The 13,344-nt window shown below is 37.7% G+C and overlaps 1 protein-coding gene across 1 annotated transcript in view; it reads left to right on the forward strand.

The window, feature by feature from the left end:
* sh3bp1 (SH3-domain binding protein 1) overlaps positions 1–13,344 on the forward strand; it is a 20,243-nt gene continuing 6,899 nt past the window's right edge. Inside the window, exons 1-11 of the mRNA XM_061967328.2 lie at positions 1–252; positions 4,380–4,422; positions 4,540–4,644; positions 4,708–4,784; positions 7,615–7,726; positions 7,808–7,884; positions 7,969–8,056; positions 8,143–8,211; positions 8,315–8,405; positions 10,526–10,662; positions 10,754–10,865. Of these exons, the coding sequence (XP_061823312.1) occupies positions 203–252; positions 4,380–4,422; positions 4,540–4,644; positions 4,708–4,784; positions 7,615–7,726; positions 7,808–7,884; positions 7,969–8,056; positions 8,143–8,211; positions 8,315–8,405; positions 10,526–10,662; positions 10,754–10,865 (961 nt within the window). The 5' untranslated portion in view covers positions 1–202. The remainder of the gene's footprint in view (positions 253–4,379; positions 4,423–4,539; positions 4,645–4,707; positions 4,785–7,614; positions 7,727–7,807; positions 7,885–7,968; positions 8,057–8,142; positions 8,212–8,314; positions 8,406–10,525; positions 10,663–10,753; positions 10,866–13,344) is intronic.

The raw sequence follows: 13,344 nt of genomic DNA on the forward strand, positions 1-13,344 counted from the left end.
AGAAAAAAAAACCCTTCCAGCTCACAATTGCATGTGTGCAACTTCCTCATAGCTGTTCTAGAGCTTGAGAGCGCGCGTCTGAAATCTAAAGCGAAACGGTAAAATCCAAACAAAAAAAATCTGTTTTCTGTAGTAACCTGCTGGACCTTTGCTGGGCGAGGGGGGGTCACTAAGTGGGTCAGTTATTGCTGAAACAGCCAAAATGCTCCGACAGTCTCTGAGCATTTTGAAGCAGCTTGGATCTTCTGCAAAGTAAGTTTCCACCTTCATCATACTGTTATGCTTTTTTGTTTTTAAACATTCATTTAAATTCAAAAGTGTATGCTGGGAATAATCTCAAGTGCTCTGTACTTTTGTATGACATTATGTACAATATCTTATTGAAATCCAGCGTCGTCTGCGGTGGACGGACATTGTTTTTCTGTTTTACAAATTTCAGAAAAAAATAGTCCTGTAGTGCAAAACACACCTGAGCAATCCACATTCAATACACACAATGACATTAATTGATGCAGTATTGTTCTTGCGCAGTGACAGCGGCCTATAAAGGTCACTAGCAAGAAAAGATGTTCTCTATCTATTCTTTAAACTGCATGAAGCATGTGTCACTGTTTCTGCCTCTGAATTTGAGGTTGTACACCGGTGCAGTGTGCATCTGCAAAACACAAACCGCACTGGCACGCAAAGCCAGTCACTTTGAACAACAGGCATTACATTATGAGGGCATCTTGTTGGGGTAAAGTTGTATACAGTGCATCCGGAAAGTATTCACAGCGCTTCACTTTTTCCACATTTTATGTTACAGTCTTATTCCAAAATGGAATAAATTGATTTTTGCCCTCAAAATTCTACATACAATACTCCATAATGACAATGTAAAAAGTTTTTATTAAGTTTTGAAAATGTATTAAACATTAAAAACTAAAATAAAAAACATGTTTAAAGTATTCACAGCCATTGCTCAATACTTTGTTGATGCACCTTTTGCAGCAATTTCAGCCTCAAGACTTTTTGAATACGATGCCACAAGCTTGGCACACCTACCTTTGGGCAGTATCGCCCATTCCTCTTTGCAGCACCTCTCAAGCTCCATCAGATTAGTTTCCATCTCTACACATGTGATTTTTATTTTTGTCTTTTAATACATTTGCAAATTAATACAATTTATTTTTCACATTGTCATTATGGGTGTAACGTGTAGACATTTGAGGACAAAAATTTATTATTTCATTTCGGAATCAGGGTCACAGTAACAAAATGTGGAAAAAGTGAAGAGCTGTAAATACTTTCCGGATGCTATGTACGCGTATCCTTACAAAACATTGCACAGCGATACAAAAGTTTGATGAGGCATCATTATTTTGGTTGTTTTTTCATATTTCAGTTTATACCATACCATACCATACCAACTTTATTTATAAAGCCCTTTAAAGACCAGCACAGTTGAAAAACAAAGGGCTGTACACCACAAAGAAATAGAGGCAAAGGACAGACTAAAAAATAACATTTAAAAAGCAAATATAAATTACCCTAAGAACAGTTTGTTAGATAAAAACAGTTTAAAAGTTAAAAACAGTTTTAGTTACTATTAGTCAATGGTTCTCAATAATGACATTGAAAAAAGGAAGTGGCCAAATCTCCAAACTGTTGGATGTTTCACATGCCATATACACTCCTGAACATCCGTATTAGTATGTTGCACTGGTGGATTCTAGTAGAGTAGCTCATCAAAAGGAAAGAAGAAGCAAAAAAAAAAAAAAAAAAATAGAATTCAACAATTACCTCAAACAAGCTGTTCATCAGCTGATCAGAAGTTTTAAGACCATTGACAAATTATGCGCTAATTTGTGTCATTATCTGCCAGACATCCACACGGTCATGACCTCCTGAGGGCAAAGTACATGACAGGATTGTTGAACTGCACAAGCAAGTCCTGCAAGGTTTGATGCAGTATGATAGGCAAGGCAAGATTATTTATAGAACATAATTTGAAGTGTTTTACAGATGCATACAATTATGCCTGGGTGGGTAAAAACATACAAATAATTATCAATTGAACAGCACCCCCGCGACTCTGAAAGGGACAAGCGTTAGAAAATGGATGGATGAATTAAAAGCAAAGTGTGTAGATAGTACTTTGAGTTGTTCTATGCACTAATACAAAAAAAAGTTTTGCCTGTCTGGATTTGAACGTTGCCAAAATTGAGGCTGGTTTCCACACCTTCTGAATGATTGTTTCAGATTTGAGCAGCATAAAACTGAAACGTTGGTTCATATGGTTCTAATATGCGCTTTGGTGCAGGACCATGAAAAAACTTGTACACAAGCAAAGCTGTCGTGTTCGCTGAGCAACAGAAAGCCAGTGCTGTGACCTAAGCACCGGACTAATATGGTCATATTTCCTGATTCTAGTCAAGACTCGAGCAGCAGCATTCCGGATGTACTGCAGCACTTTACAGCTCGTTTAGAGAGCCCAGTGAGAAGGCCATTGCAGTAGTGTAACCTGCTGGAGACAAAGGCATGGATTAGTCTTTCTAAATCTGATTTAGATATTATTCCTTTGATTTTGGCAATGTATTTTAGGTAGCAAATACCTGCTTATGTTATTGACTTAGTGTGGCTGTTAAAAGTTCAAGTCTGAGTCCATTATTACCCCTAAATTTCCAACCTGATGATTAGGTTTCAGAGAGAGGATGTCATATAGAAGTTAATCTGCGGGGAGAGACTTTCACCTGCACATTGTGTCTTAAAATGTCCATAATAAGCGGTTTAGTACAAAACCCTATTGACATAGGCTCAATGGCAAGAGCAAAAAGTAAAGGCCTCAGAGGACAACCTTGTCATGTAGAGCAAGGGAGGCGAAGATATTCGGATGCAATATTATTTGTCCTGACCGAGGCCTCAAGAGATGAATAAAAGAGCTTCTTAGTCCATAAAATAAAACTGTTACTAGGGCTTGGCGATATGGACGAAAAATTATATCTCGATATATTTTTACTTAAACTCTATATTCAATATATATCTCGATATATTTTCCAGTGAACGTATACATATAAAGATATTCATTTTTGAGCGATATTCACTGAAATTGAAGTGAATGACAACTGTACTGTAAACAGTCAGTGGCAGTTTTATTAATCAAGATGGGTATTAACAGCACATAAAAGAAACTGTTTAAAAGTAGCACAGAATTACATAACATAAATAAAATAGAAAAATATTATTTCTACCTAAAATAAATAACATAGCTGTGCAAATAATACAAAATGTATCAAACTCAGATAAAAAATACATTTGCAGGCAGGAACTTTTTAATTCCCAGTCGACGATGTAATGGACTGTCACACAGGTATGGTTCTGGTCAGCTGACCAGACTTAATTGTGCGGCTATGTTCTTCCTCACTTCGGCATACATTTTTGGCAGCATTTCTCGTGCGAAATATGCCCGGCTTGGCAACTCGAGAACAGTTTTGATTTGGGCTTACATCAGACCTGGGCATTCTGCGGCCCGCGGGCCACATCCGGCTCTTTGTGCGTCCCTGTCCAGCCCGCGTGAGGCCAATCATAAATTACAAAATACATTTAAAAAAGTATCTATGTCGAGTGTGCAATACAACAGTGCTGCTTTTGTTTTGAAAAGCGTGATTTGTATTACTTCCGTATGGACGTATGCGCGTGAGTGAATGTGAACAGCGGCAATCACAAATTACAAAATAAAGTTTAAAAAACATCTACGTCGTGCGTGCAATACAACTGTGCTGCTTTTATTTTGAAAAGTGTTATTTATGGGCTTATGTCCGGGTGTAACCTGTGCGTGAAGGTGCACAGCGACAAGTGATGAGACGCTAAAAAAAGAAAAGTTGATGACGAATGGCGTGTTTTCAACAAGACATGGACTGCCAAATATTTCTTTACAGAAATTAAAGGTAAAGCCGTGTGCTTAATTTGTGATACACAGGTTGCTGTGTTTAAAGAATATAATTTGAATCGCCACTACATGACGAAGCACGAGGAAAAATACCGGAATCTGTCTGATGAAGCGCGCGCAAGGGAGGCTGATGCGTTGATGGTAAAACTGCAAACCCAACAAGGACTTTTTGCCATATTTCACACCCCCAGAGATGCAGCCATCAGGACAAGTTTCGTCATTTCTCAGAAAATCGCCAGAAAAAGTAAGGTGTTTTCCGACAGAGAGTTTATTAAGGAGTGCTTATTGGACTCTGTTGCGCTGATATGCCCGGAGACTTTGACTGTTTTTCGCTGGCTTTGAATGAGACCTGTGATGTACGTGACACCGCCCAGCTGCTCATCTTCTTACGTGGGATAACTGCCGACTTCACGCAGTAATTCACTCACTAAGCCAATGTTAACATCTGCAGGTCACATGATGTCAGCGAGCTTCTACATGAAGACCTGGTTGTGGTGAGAAACGACAAAATGTTTTCTTCTGCTCTTGTTATGGGGGAGAGTACCAGTCACTTGTAGCCTAATAGAACCAGAACTCCATTAATACAAGTGTTTATGTGTCTTTTATTTCAGGTGGAGCAGCGGGTGGAACCAGCCAAGAGAGCGGCACAGATGCTCCACAAGAAGCTGCTGGGCTGCATGCAGAGTCAGACAGGACTGGATGCTGAAAAACGGATGGTACGTCGGCCATGATGGAACAACTGTGCATGCACTCTGAATAGAAAGTGTGTGTCCTTGCAGAAGAAGCTTCCTCTGATGCTGCTGTCAATCAGCATGGCGGAAAGCTTCAAAGACTTTGATGCAGAGTCTCCCATCAGGTGAGCACTTCACTTCCCCCTATGCTGTTTTTGCACCCCCATGTGATAACCTCCTGACTCAGTGCGACGGCCCCCCACGTTTTCACTTCTACATCAAAAAGACTCTTTGCCGAGCGCAGACCTCAGCCAAGGTGGAGCTGTGTACAAAAGCAGAACAACACCATAGAGCCGTGCAGTTTTCTGTTTGTTCTGTCCAACGGGAGTTTCCGCAAAAGGCGGCGTATGCTCTGACAATATCGAGAGAGTAGACACGGAATTTTGGTACGTCTGGTACAATAACCAACTTTAGTGGTGAGGCTGTATTTTCCTTTGCACTTTCATTTTTACTGACAGAATAGTTAAGAAACATATTTGTTATTATTCATTTTATTTTAGCACAACATAAATATTTGTACATTTTTTTTGTCAGTTATTTATGAGTCCTTTGTTATGCTGTATATTTGGTTAGTACTTCTAATCAGCCTGACCTAAGCCTAAGGTTTATGTGTTAAATAAATACTAATCTTTGTGATTAACACATGGCTTCATATCATTTGACAAGGTCAATCATGTTAAACTGTAAGTACATTGGATATAAATATTGAATATGAATAAAATCAAGAGTATGATTATTAATTCAGTGCCCCCTAATTAGTGGAAAAGTTGGTCCCCGAGGTGAAAAAGGTTAAGAACCCCTGCGTTGAGAAAGTAGTCCCATCCTTGTGTTGTATCAAACTCTGCTGCTGACTAACCGTTAGTGCATTTTTTAAGAAATGCATTGCTTACTAGCAAGCATAGCCATGGGACTAAAAAAAGGTTTAAGTGCCAAAGAGGGTGACTATACTCTGCATATGCATGATGCACAGGAATGGTTGGGGCCACAATTTTGTATACTTGAAAAAAAATAAAACAGAAATTGTGGTATTTGGTTGAACAATTGATTGATTGATTGAGACTTTTATTAGTAGGTTGCACAGTGAAGTAGATATTCCGTACAATTGACCACTAAATGGTAACACCCGAATACGTTTTTCAACTTGTTTAAGTCGGGGTCCACTTGAATTGATTCATGATACAGATATATACTATCATATATACTATCATCATAATACAGTCATCACACAAGATAATCATCAGGGTGTATACATTGAATTATTTACATTATTTACAATTCGGAGTGTGGGGGGGGGGGGGGGGGGGGGGGCTCAGGTTTGGTTGTTATCATCAGTCATCAACAATTGAGAACAGAAAAATGGATATTGAAACAGTGTAGGTCTGACTTGGTAGGATATGTACAGCAAGTAGTGGACATAGAGAGAGAGAGAGAGAGATCAGAAGGCATAAGAAAAAGTATCTGCATTTGATTGTTTACATTTGATTATTAACAATCCGGGGAGGGTGTTAGTTTAGGGTTGAAGTTGCCTGGAGGTGTACTTTTATTGCGGTTTTGAAGGAGGATAGAGATGCCCTTTCTTTTATACCTGTTGGGAGCGCATTCCACATTGATATGGCATAGAAAGAGAATGAGTTAAGACCTTTGCTAGATCGGAATCTGGGTTTAACGTGGTTAGTGGAGCCCCCCCTGGTGTTGTGGTTATGGCGGTCATTTACGTTAAGGAAGTAGTTTGACATGTACTTCGGTATCAGGCAGGTGTAGCGGATTTTATAGACTAGGCTCAGTGCAAGTTGTTTTACTCTGTCCTCCACCCTGAGCCAGCCCACTTTGGAGAAGTGGGTAGGAGTGAGGTGGGATCTGGGGTGGAGGTCTAGAAGTAATCTGACTAGCTTGTTCTGGGATGTTTGGAGTCTGCAAGTTCCGGTAATGCATAAAATGATCAAAATATGGTAAATGTTGTACATATTACATATTGTTATGAACGTGTCTGTTACTATATTATATATAGACTGGAAGAGTGTATACAAAACGTTGATGGAGGGTTTGGAAGTTGTATTAGACGGCTTTGAAGGCCACAACGCTGACTTCCATAAGCCGCATCTTCCAAGCGTTTTTTTAAATCATCTTTAGGATCCTAAAATACCCCCACATGTGTGTTCTTGTCTCTCATACTGATTGTGAATAATAGGCAAAAAAAAGTGCAATTCCCTCTTTCTTAAGCGCAAAAAATAAAACTAAAGTGGAGTCATTTGGATTTTAATTTTATTGACAATTTATCTAAGAAACAAATTCCTTATCAATTTAGTTTTATTCTTTTAACACAACATAAATGCATGGAAACATATTTTTCATCGGTCCTTACTTATGCAGTATATTTGGTTAGTACTTATTTTTCGATTCAGCCTGACCTAAGGTTTCTGTGTTAAATAAATAATAATCTTTGTGATTAACACATGCTTACATATTATTTGATAAGGTTGTAAACTGTAAGTAGGTTAGATATAATTATGGAATACAATTAAAATCAAGAATAAGATGAGTAATTCAGTGTTAATATATATATATATATATCATACATCTTAGTGAGTCGAACCTTGGTATACTAAGTATGATTGCATTGGACGAGGCTGTGTCTAGCACAAAATAGAAGACCTATAAACTCTACTTAATTCAGTGTCATTATTTGAGTGGGCCCTCGACCCCTGTGTAGAGGAAAAGTTGGGCCCCGAGGTCAAAAAGGTTAAGAACCTCTGTTATAATAAATTGTGGTTACTTGTACTGTAGTTGTCATCGGTGTAGTTTGATCATTACCTACTTCAAGAGAAATTAGAACTTTGAATTTTAGTTTGGATTTAACTTAAGTGGTTTAATCATTTGTGTATATGTGTGTGTGTGTGTGTGTGTGTGTGTGTGTGTGAGTGTGTGTGTGTGTGTGTGGGTGTGTGTGTGTGGCAGGAGGGTGCTGGAGATGTGTTGCTTTATGGAGAAGAAGTTAGCCACCCTGCTCGCAGACTATGAGATGAAAATGGAGAAGCAAGTGTTGGAGCCGTTGAATAAACTCAGTGAGGTGATTACACAGATGTTTTTGTCATTGTAGACATATTTAATAAATATATTTGACCGATCTCTCATCTCGTTCGTCCTCAAGGATGAACTACCAGAGATCCTCAAAAACAAGAAGCACTTTGCAAAGCTCAACACAGACTGGAATAATGCACGACTCAGGTTGCATTTCCTCGGTTTAAAATTTGAACCCATCTTTTTGCAGCATGTTTGCCAATTATTGTTGCATATTTTCACCACTCTCAGGAGCCAGGGTAGCACCGGTCCACAGGCAAAGCAGGATGGACTCAAGGATGAAGAAGAAGAAGCTTGGAGGAAGTTGGAGACCATCAAGGCACCGGTGTTCATTTTTCAAAAGAACGCCATCAACTCTAATTTGGGGTTGCACCTTTCACATGTTTGTCGCTTTTGTCTTTGCAGAATCAGTATTCAGCAGATTTGTATCACTTTGCAACCAAAGAAGATGACTACGCCAGCTACTTCATTCGCGTAGGTTGGAATCCTTAAATGGATGTTGCTTGTTTGTAGAAATCGGGAGCACAATGGGATCTATGCATGAATGTTAGTGAACTTCATGTTCTCCTAACTGTAGCTTTTGGAGCTGCAAGCGGAATACCACAAACATTCACACGAATTCCTGGATAGAAATATATGCGAACTCAAAGAGAATCACAACCACAAAGGTCAGTGCCTGTGACTTCTTTATGCCATACAAACAATCCATTAAAAAAATAGATAAGATGTGTTTAACCTTTGTGCACATAGGGAGCCCAAAACAATCATTACATGTGTTCCTTATGTGATGTGATTGTTCAGTTTGAAGGTTACAGTAGTCTGACATTTTGCCAAACAGTTTTTAAGAAATTTTGATATATAATTGTATTGTGTTTTTAATTGCAACATTGTTAGAAAAAGACAAAGTTTACACACTTTCTCTCAAAACCTCTTTCAGCCCCATTGACTCCCATTATAGCCGCAATTTTTCAACAGAGAGCGTAATCCTGCTATGTTACTCTGCTTTTTCCATGAAAACCAAATGATTCTTATTCTTGCAGATTGAAAAACAAGAAAATATTGTTTTGGTCTAATTGTGCCTCTTAACCACCACATAGCATGAGCCATGAGCATAATTTTCAGAGCTTTGATGAGTTAAATTGCCATTAAACCGCTGAAATGCTGAAATGCAATGGAGCTGATCTTGTGCAGTTATAAATAACATGGTCGATATATAAAAGACTTGTATGAACTCAACAAACTCAACCAAATCCTGCCTGCTTTCTGTCTCTTCCTAGCTCATAAGGCACTGTAAATATAATATGTTGTGGTCTACTTGTCTACTGTATCACAATTCATGTTGTCATAAATTATTGACCTATTCAAGGCTGCAATTACCCAACCTCAAATATTCCACTGGGCAACTTATTTTTTAGAAATATTGCATATTTTGCATTTTCCTATCATAATAAAACAGTTATGTTGACGAAAAGACCATAAAACATAAAAAAAAAAGAAGCCATGAACGTAATAGAACGTTTTTATCAATAGATAGATCTGAAGTTGTTCAAAGATGCCAAGAGTTAAAAGTAAAGAAAAATATATTTCTGATTAATGACACTTTTATGAGCATCCCTTTTGGATCCTTTTAACGTAAGTTTCAACCCGGGCACGATCCACATAAAAGCTTTTCAAAGTGTGAGGTGGGCGATCCTATCCCTGAGGGACACCAGAAGTCTTCAGAGTAAGCTTTAGAAAAATAATTCTTGTCAAACAGCTATAAAAAAGCTATATATTGGCCTATATTAGCATTGGCATAAAAATGTTATTTAACTCAATTAAAATAAACAGAGCAATAGGGATAATAAACAAAGCTCAAATGCTGATTCTAATAAAAAATAATGACTCACTTCATTTTTAAAATGTAATTGAATATATATATATATATATATATATATATATATATATATATATATATATATATATATATATATATATAAACATATATACCGTGTATATATATATATATATATACATATATATATATATATATATATATATATATATATATATATATATATATATATATATATATATATATATATATATATATATATATATATATATATATATATATATAATCTTTATTTTTTTTATTTTTTTGTTTAAATACATTTTATCAGATTAAATAAATTACACAACAAACTATGAAAAAAAATTGTATTTTTTACAACTTTTAATATTAATTTAACACATTTAGTGTCAATAATTTTTATGGAATGAAAAAAAATAAATGTTTTTTTTATACCTTGAGTATTAATTTAATTATACATAAATTTTTTTTTTTTTTTACAAAATAAAAAGCTTTTAAAATAATATTTTATTATTATGGCTTTTAATATTAATTTAAGTAATTAATTTAGTTACAATACTTACAAATATAAAAAATAAAAACAGTTGTATTTTAATATTAATATATTCAATTTAATGTTAATAATTTTTACAAAATAAAAAACTATTATAAAATATACAGTTTGGTATTGATTTAGGTAATTATAGTTTTTATGAATACTTCTTTATGAAATAAAAAATTATGACAATAACTTGATCTTTCATACCTTTCTATAATAATTCAATTGATAAGTTTACTATTTATCAGATTATAAAAAAGAAGAAAAATGTTTTTTTTTGTACTAACTCATAACAAAGTGTCTTAAAATACCACATAGATTCTGTATTCAACCGATAATTTTGGTAACAAAAAAAATATTTAACTAGATTTGAATGTGAATTATGTGATGTGCTGCAGAGCCACCAGGGAACCTCTTTCGACAAAAGGTTTTTGGGGAGTCTCTAGCCTCTCATCTGCATGAAAGCAACAGGGAGATCGCTGCCCCCATCCAAGAGTGTATTCACATGCTTCTCAGAACAGGAATGCGCGAAGAGGTGGGATCACGTTTTCATGTGTCTAATGAAGGTATAAGAAGTGACCAAATGCCTTCCTGCTTCCACCTCCTCTCCTTCTCTGCCGTCTCAGGGTTTATTTCGGCTAGCGGCTGCCGCCTCTGTGGTGAAGAGGCTGAAGACGTGTATGGATCATGGGGTGGTCGACCATAGCGAGTTCAGAATGGATCCCCACGCTGTGGCTGGTAAGTAAAGAGCTTTTCCAGCAGCCACAAGACATTGATGCAATGTTGATTATACATACATACATGTCCTTTAAAACCAACTCTGAAACAAAGTTACAAAATAGTTGTATTTGTAAAATGAGACAACGTTGATGTCTAACGTTGGATCCACGTTGGTGGTTGGGAAATGACCAAATTTCAATGTTCAAATCCACGTCACAACCTGACATTGAATAAACGTCATCAAAAAGCATGTTGTTGCAAAGTTGTATTTCAATCAATGTTTATTTATATAGCCCTAAATCACACGTGTCTCAAAGGGCTGCACAAGCCACAACGACATCCTCGGTTCAGATCCCACATAAGGGCAAGGAAAAACTCAACCCAGTGGGATGTCAATGAGAATGACAATCAAATCAAATCAAATCAACTTTATTTATAAAAGAGAAACCTTGGAGAGGACTGCAGATGTGGGTGACCCCCCCCCCCTCTAGGGGAGACCGGATGCAATGGACATCGAGTGGGTCTAGCATAATATTGTGAAAATCTAGTCCATAGTGGATCTAACATAATAGTGAGAGTCCAGTCCATAGTGGGGCCAGCAGGAGACCATCCCAAACGGAGACAGGTCAGCAGCGCAGAGATGTCCCCAACCGATGCACAGGCGAGCGGTCCACCCCGGGTCCCGACTCTGGACAGCCAGCACTTCATCCATGGCCACCGGACCTGTGCCCCCCTTTCCACAAGGGAGAGGGGGGCAGAGCAGAAAAGAAAAGAAACGGCAGATCAACTGGTCTAAAAAGGGGGTCTATTTAAAGGCTAGAGTATATAAATGAGTTTTAAGATGGGACTTAAATGCTTTTACTGAGGTAGCATCTCTAGCATTCCATAGTACTGGAGCCCGAATAGAAAAGGCTGTATAGCCCGCAGACTTTTTTTGAGCTCTGGGAATCACTAATAAGCCAGAGTTCTTTGAACGCAGATTTCTTGCCGGGACATATGGTACAATACAATCGGAAAGATAGGACAGGATAGGATTTGTGTTGTAGAATATTGGTAGGGAAATGACCAAAATTAAATTGTCAAATCAACGTCAGAACAAAATATAGATTTTTTTATTGATTTATTTAACCTTTATTTAACCAGGAAAACAATCCCATTGAGATTAAGAACCTCTTTTTCAAGGGAGTCCTGGCGAAATCACATTCACATTACACATTAAAATGACAGGATGGACATCAAGTAAAACAGTTACAGATACCTGAGGCTCCTTCAAAGGCTCTTAGTTTCGATTTAAAAGCATTTAAGGATAAACATTCAGTCAGCTTCCAGTCTCTTTGTAGCATGCTGCAAGGACAAGGAGCTGCATAGACAAAATATTTTTTCCCCAGCTCAGTGCCAGCAAAAGGGACAGATGATCGTTGGATCTCAGTGCATAAGAATCCGTACTTCTCTGTGAAATCAATGCACAAATATATCCGGGCAATAGTCCCAGAAGAGAACTTGTAAATAAAAAGGTACCAGTGACACTGTCTTCATCACACCCGAGAGTGCAAGTCACAAGGGTGTGTCATGGCTCTACAGTTTGTGATAAATCTCAAAGAAGCATGGTAAACACAGTCCACCATCTAAAGACAGGAATGAGTAGCATTCGTATAAAAAAGATCACCATAATCTAGCACAGATAAAAATGTGGCAGAGACAAGGCGTTTTTTTACACCAAAAGAAAAACATCTTTTGGGGCGGTATAGCTCGGTTGGTAGAGCGGCCGTGCCAGCAACTTGAGGGTTGCAGGTTCGATCCCCGCTTCTGCCATCCTAATCACTGCTGTTGTGTCCTTGGGCAAGACACTTTACCCACCTGCTCCCAGTGCCACCCACACTGGTTTAAATGTAACTTAGATATTGGGTTTCACAATGTAAAGCGCTTTGAGTCACTTGAGAAAAAGCGCTATATAAAATGTAATTCACTTCACTTCATCTCTTATTACGGAAGAAAAAAAACAATTTCAGTTTTAGTTTCTTCACAAGTTGATCAATAAAAGGTTTAAAAATGAGATTAAGCGTTGCCAAAAAAGCATGTTTAAGTTAAAGTTGAAGTACCAATGATTGTCACACACACACACTAGGTGTGGTGAAATTTTGTCCTCTGCATTTGACCCATCCACTTGTTCACCCCCTGGGAGGTGAGGGGAGCAGTGAGCAGCAGCGGTGCCACGCCCGGGAATCATTTTTGGTGATCTAACCCCCAATTCCAACCCTTGATGCTTAGTGCCAAGCAGGGAGATAATGGGTCCTATTTTATAAGTCTTTGGTATGACTCGGCTGGGGTTTGAACTCACAACCTACTGAACTCAGGGCGGACACTCTAACCACTAGGCCACCGAGTTACATTAGGTTTGAGCTGCTCAAGGTCAGGACCTAATCCAACAAGTTCTCAATGTTGTCGTAACGTATTGTGCCTGCTGGGTTCTAACCAACCATCATCCATTTATACTCGA

Source organism: Nerophis lumbriciformis, linkage group LG11 (genome assembly GCF_033978685.3).
Source record: "Nerophis lumbriciformis linkage group LG11, RoL_Nlum_v2.1, whole genome shotgun sequence".
NCBI lineage: Eukaryota > Metazoa > Chordata > Actinopteri > Syngnathiformes > Syngnathidae > Nerophis > Nerophis lumbriciformis.